This window comes from Gopherus evgoodei, chromosome 23 (assembly GCF_007399415.2).
Source record: "Gopherus evgoodei ecotype Sinaloan lineage chromosome 23, rGopEvg1_v1.p, whole genome shotgun sequence".
NCBI lineage: Eukaryota > Metazoa > Chordata > Testudines > Testudinidae > Gopherus > Gopherus evgoodei.
This window is the reverse complement of record NC_044344.1, coordinates 14,189,646-14,194,625: the sequence shown is the minus strand read 5'-3', so window position 1 is coordinate 14,194,625 and position 4,980 is coordinate 14,189,646. Positions and strand designations below refer to the sequence as shown.

The 4,980-nt window shown below is 54.3% G+C and overlaps 1 protein-coding gene across 1 annotated transcript; it reads left to right on the top strand.

Moving 5' to 3' along the window:
• The first annotated feature begins 686 nt into the window (after positions 1 to 686).
• On the top strand, positions 687 to 4,456 carry CDK5R1 (cyclin dependent kinase 5 regulatory subunit 1). Its single transcript, XM_030541568.1, has one exon. The coding sequence runs from the start codon at positions 687 to 689 to the stop codon at positions 1,566 to 1,568; it is 882 nt and encodes a 293-aa protein (XP_030397428.1). The 3' UTR covers positions 1,569 to 4,456.
• Positions 4,457 to 4,980: the final 524 nt, after the last annotated feature.

Sequence of the window (4,980 nt, the reverse complement as noted above, 5' to 3'; positions counted from 1 at the left end):
GTGAGTGCCGGGGGGGGGGATACTGGGGGAACGAGGAGGATAAGTGCTGGGGGATGAGGGCCCGGGGGGTGGGGGCCTGGGGAGGCGCTGGGGAGCGGAGGGGTTGAGATCCGGGGCGGGGGGCGCTGGAGGAGTGGGGGGGGTGAAGGCCCGGGGGAGCTGGGGGAGCGGTGAGTGCCGGGGGGGGGATACTGGGGGAACGAGCGGGGGAGCCAGGGAGGTGAGGGCCGGGGCACGGCGCTGGGGGAGCGGCGGCGGGAGGGCTGGGGAGGTTGCGGCGCGGCGGGGGGCCCTGGGGGAGCGACGGGGGTGAGGGTCCGGGATGGGGGGCGCTGGGGGAGTGGGGGGTTGAGGGGCCGGGGGGGGCGCTGGGGGAACGAGCGGGGGGCGCTGAGGGAGTGGGGGGGTGAGGGCGGGGGGGCGCTGGGGGAACGAGCGGGGGGCGCGGGGGGGTGAGGGCCGGGGGGGGCGCTGGGGGAGTGGGGGGGTGAGGGCGGGGGGGGCGCTAGGGGAGTGGGGGGGTGAGGGCCGGGGGGCGCTGGCGAGGGGCCCCGGGGAGGTTGCGGCGCGGCGGGGAGCAGAGCCGGCCGGGCCCGGGGCGAGCAGACGGCGGCGGCGCGCACCGACCCACCCCGGCTCTTGTCCCCCCGCTGCAGGGCCGGAGGCGGCGGGCGCCCCGCGGCGCCATGGGCACGGTGCTGTCGCTCTCCCCCAGCTACCGCAAGGCGGCGCTGTGCGAGGATGGCGCGGCCGGCGCGCTGCCGCACCCCAAGGCGGCCAAGGAGCGCAGCCTGCGCCGCCACCCGCTCCTGGCCGCGCTGCCCTGGAAGCGCATCGCCGCCGTCTCGGCCAAGAAGAGACACTCCAAGAAGGTGCAGCCCAGCGGCTACCAGAGCAGCGTCGCGCACCTCAACAGCGAGAACCTGCGGAAGTCGCTGTCCTGCGCCAACCTCTCCGCCTTCGCGCAGCCCGCGGGCCCCGCGCCGCCGCTCTCCGCGGCCAAGAGCGCAGCCTCCTCCGGCCGCAAAGCGCCGCCCCCCGCCAGCGCGGCCGGCACCCCGAAGCGGGTCATCGTCCAGGCCTCCACCAGCGAGCTGCTGCGCTGCCTGGGCGAGTTCCTCTGCCGCCGCTGCTACCGCCTGAAGCACCTCTCGCCCACGGACCCCGTGCTGTGGCTGCGCAGCGTGGACCGGTCGCTGCTCCTGCAGGGCTGGCAGGACCAGGGCTTCATCACCCCGGCCAACGTGGTCTTCCTCTACATGCTGTGCAGGGATGTCATCTCCGCCGAGCTGGCCACCGACCACGACCTGCAGGCCGGCTTGCTGACCTGCCTGTACCTCTCCTACTCCTACATGGGCAACGAGATCTCCTACCCGCTCAAGCCCTTCCTGGTGGAGAGCTGCAAGGAGGCCTTCTGGGACCGCTGCCTCTCCATCATCAGCCTGATGAGCCCCAAGATGCTGCAGATCAACGCGGACCCACACTACTTCACACAGGTCTTTGCTGACCTGAAGAACGAGTGCAGCCCGGAGGAGAAGAGCCGGCTTCTCATCGGGCTGGACCGGTGAGCGTCCCCCGCCGCTGGGACCAGGGCACCCTTTTGGTGCTTTGATTTGTCAGACGCAGGTGGAGGTTGGGTGGATCTCGGAAATAGCAGCCCAGCCCCCAGCTGGCAGCACTGACCTTTGAACACGTGCAGCCCGGCTTGGCCTCCAGTGGTGCTGCAGCCGTAGGGGTGGGTTTGAAGCTGTTGCTGTTTGGTTTCTGTAACTGCCTGGAGATCCATTGCTTCCTCCACTTCTGGGCCATAGCACCAAGTGCTCAGTGGGGGCCTGGCTGTCCCTGTGCCCAGACAGTATGTGCCAGAGGGATTATCCACGCAGAAGTCTTCACCCTTGTGAGCGGGCAGCTTCAAAAAAATGACTTGAAGGAAATGCTGGCCTTTACTTTCTTGAAGGGCCTGGTGGTGTGGGAATGGGGTAATCCAATGGAGTCTTGAGCATCTGGCATTTCACAAATGGATTCAATGCTTTAAAGCTGGCGGGGGTTCAGAGCGGCACAAACCGAAGAAAATTAACCTTAAAAACAAACAGGATCAAACTCCAAAAGGGACTTATTGCATGTAACGTCTAGTTAGCTGGGAAGGCGAGTGGGGGACAAGTGGAATTGCACACACCTTTGACTCTGCATTGGTGGCTCACACAGTTAATTCTCAAAACTCCCAGATTCAGGAAAGCCCAACTTTGAGCAGGCAAAACAGTTCCTCACAGGCGTAGAATTATCATTCATGATCAGTGCTGCAGCCTACAGCCTAAGGCGAGTTTGGAAGGCTGGCTTACTAAACGCAAGAGGTGAGGAGGCCAGGTTGGGACTGGTGTGAGACCACACCTGTGGCTACCTAGCTAGTGTTTTGGTTTGCAATGGCAAATAATTCTGTGCTAGTCAGTACATGACTATCTGCAGCCCCCACCCCCCCAGTCCTGGGCCACGTCCACAAGTGGTGGACATTATTCTATTCATGTTTTCTGAACTGCAGCAGAAGTGGTCTGTATTGATGTGTCTTACTGTAGGGTTTAATGGCACTATCAGTTGTTTTCCCTAGTCTACCTGATCACGCTGTGTGGAATTGGGCCTATTTATGTCTGCTGTTTAACCTCTGATGTCAGCGCACGGGTACAGCATGTTTACTGAAACTTAGGGGAAAGAGAGGTTGTTAAAATAATTTCAGAAAGAAAAAGCTTATCACCAAGTGGGCAGAGGGGACTGGGCCTTACAGCCTATCCTAGAAACAGTAATGCATCTTGTCTTTCCTTAGCATCCTACGAGTTTAATGATGTCATTTCAAAGACCAAGGTTTCTGGTTCTAGATGCTAACACACATTTGAATGCTACTAAAAAGTGAATTCACTTTTGGGTTGAAGCTCATAGGTAATCTTATCCTCTGGCTTTATAGCTTCTTACAGTGCCAGATGTTGAGGAAAACCAAGACTAGTGTTTTATTGCATGTAATATGGCTGCAGCCACAGACTGATTTGAAATCTCTATAGGCTTCTTCAAATCCAACACTAGGTTTAAGGATGCTGGCATTCTAGTAGCGGGGGAGGGGAGGGTGGGCTTTGTATTTAACAGGGTTAGAACAGATTGTGCTTGCTTCTCAAATTAGCAGCAAGCACATTTTGAAATGTAGAGGAACAAAGCTGTGAAATTAAAGGTCTGGTCTTGCAATATTGAAGGCTGCTGGACTTGCAAATGAAGGGAGAGCCTGCATTGCCTGTAAAGCTGAGCCATGAACAAACACCGACGACAAGCTAACACTTCTTCAGACAGAGCTGGCAAGGAAGGAAATCTGCAGCCACTTCATTGGTGACGGGTGGGAGGGGAAAGGAAGACCTGTTAGCAAAAGCAGGGGGAAAATAAATTCTCCTCTTGGTCTTTGTACATATTTGTCTCAGGTCCCTCCATTGCAGAGTTGCTGTTCTAAGAGGATGGTGTAAAATATAGCAGTGTGATGTCACCTAGTTCCTACGGTGGACCGAACAGCTCAGATCCTATACGTCTCTTCAGGCATTAGGGTAACTGACTGGATTCCAGCTCTGTGCCTGGGAGAGGTGTTTTCTCCCCCCCCCCTTCTTTATTTATTTATTTTGAAATGAGATTCACGTTTCGTGAGTGGTTCTGGATTAAGGGAAATAAATGCTACTGTATCATGACATCAATGTGAAATGTATTGTTCCCATTGTGCACTGATCATAAGTATTGTGTTAAGGATCAACTGATATACTTGAGTGTGCAAGCAATGAAAGAAATTTACATGCTGCTATAAAGAAAACTTTTAGAACAAAAAAATACTAACTTACAAAAAACCCTTCTTTATTCTTTCTTCATGGCTTTGACAGTGATATTGTGCATGCAAACAGAAGCATTGTGTGTCTTCAGCAAACAAAAACAATCTTACAACTGATGGCTGTAAAAATTACACCCGTGCACAAAAACAACAAAACCCACAACACGAAATAGTTCAGTATCTGAGCTGGCATTTTCTCATCAGAGCTGGGGATTGATCGGTTCTTCTTACGTGCACAGTTCTTAGTTTAGTTCTGTTCCAACAGTTAAAATTGCAAATGAAAACAAGAAAACGTGCCATTTTTTCACTTGAAATTCTTCATCGATGTACATTTGAAACTGCTAATGATACATGTATCTGTATGTTGGTTTTTTTAGTGCAATCTCTTCTGTAGATCTTTGTTGACCAAACTGGTGGGTATAGTTACTTATTAATTTATATTTGTCTCATGTTGTGTGTGTGTGTGTGTGTGTGTGTAAGTATGTGTGGTTTCTAATCTGACCGATTGTCACGAAGCTCAGTGTGCCTGTAATTTAGCCCCTGCCCCTTATTTGTATTTATTTTTGTACTGTGCTGATTAAATAAAAGGCACCGACCATCCATTACATGGAAGCCACTTGTAGCAGAGTCTTTTGTGCAGCAGCCCATGTGTGTAAGAGTCAGACGCCTTTCACAAATGATTCATGCCACTGGAAAATAATTGGATTTGCCTTAACGAAAGAGGGCTTAACACATTGGCCATGCTAGAGTCTTACTCATGTTAAAGACCCTGGGTTCACGGCTTTGCTGTTGGTTGTCGCACAGTCTCCTGTGAAGTGAGGAGACTGGCGAGCGCTCTCTTTTGAAGGAAATTTGCCAGACAGGCAGAGGAGAGACATGGCCCATTGAAAGCCGGGCAAGGTTGCCTGCCTCCCTGGTACGTGTGCACATGGGGAGTAAGGAAGGCTAAGGACTGCACGTGCCATAGGGTGAGGAATGTCCTGAATCACACAGCAAGTCTCTCGCGCTCATGCGGCTGTCCTGCAAATGGGTCGCTGGTCTCAGCAGTCGCACAGTGTGAGAAAGCAAAAGGCTGAATTTGGTTGGCCTCTCACATTCAGGGAGGATTTCAGTGAGTAACTTGCCCTATTTCCTGT

What these genes read in the sequence shown, in the direction of transcription:
- CDK5R1 (XM_030541568.1), top strand. Translation starts at nt 687, where the DNA reads ATGGGCACGGTGCTGTCGCTCTCCCCCAGCTACCGCAAGGCGGCGCTG.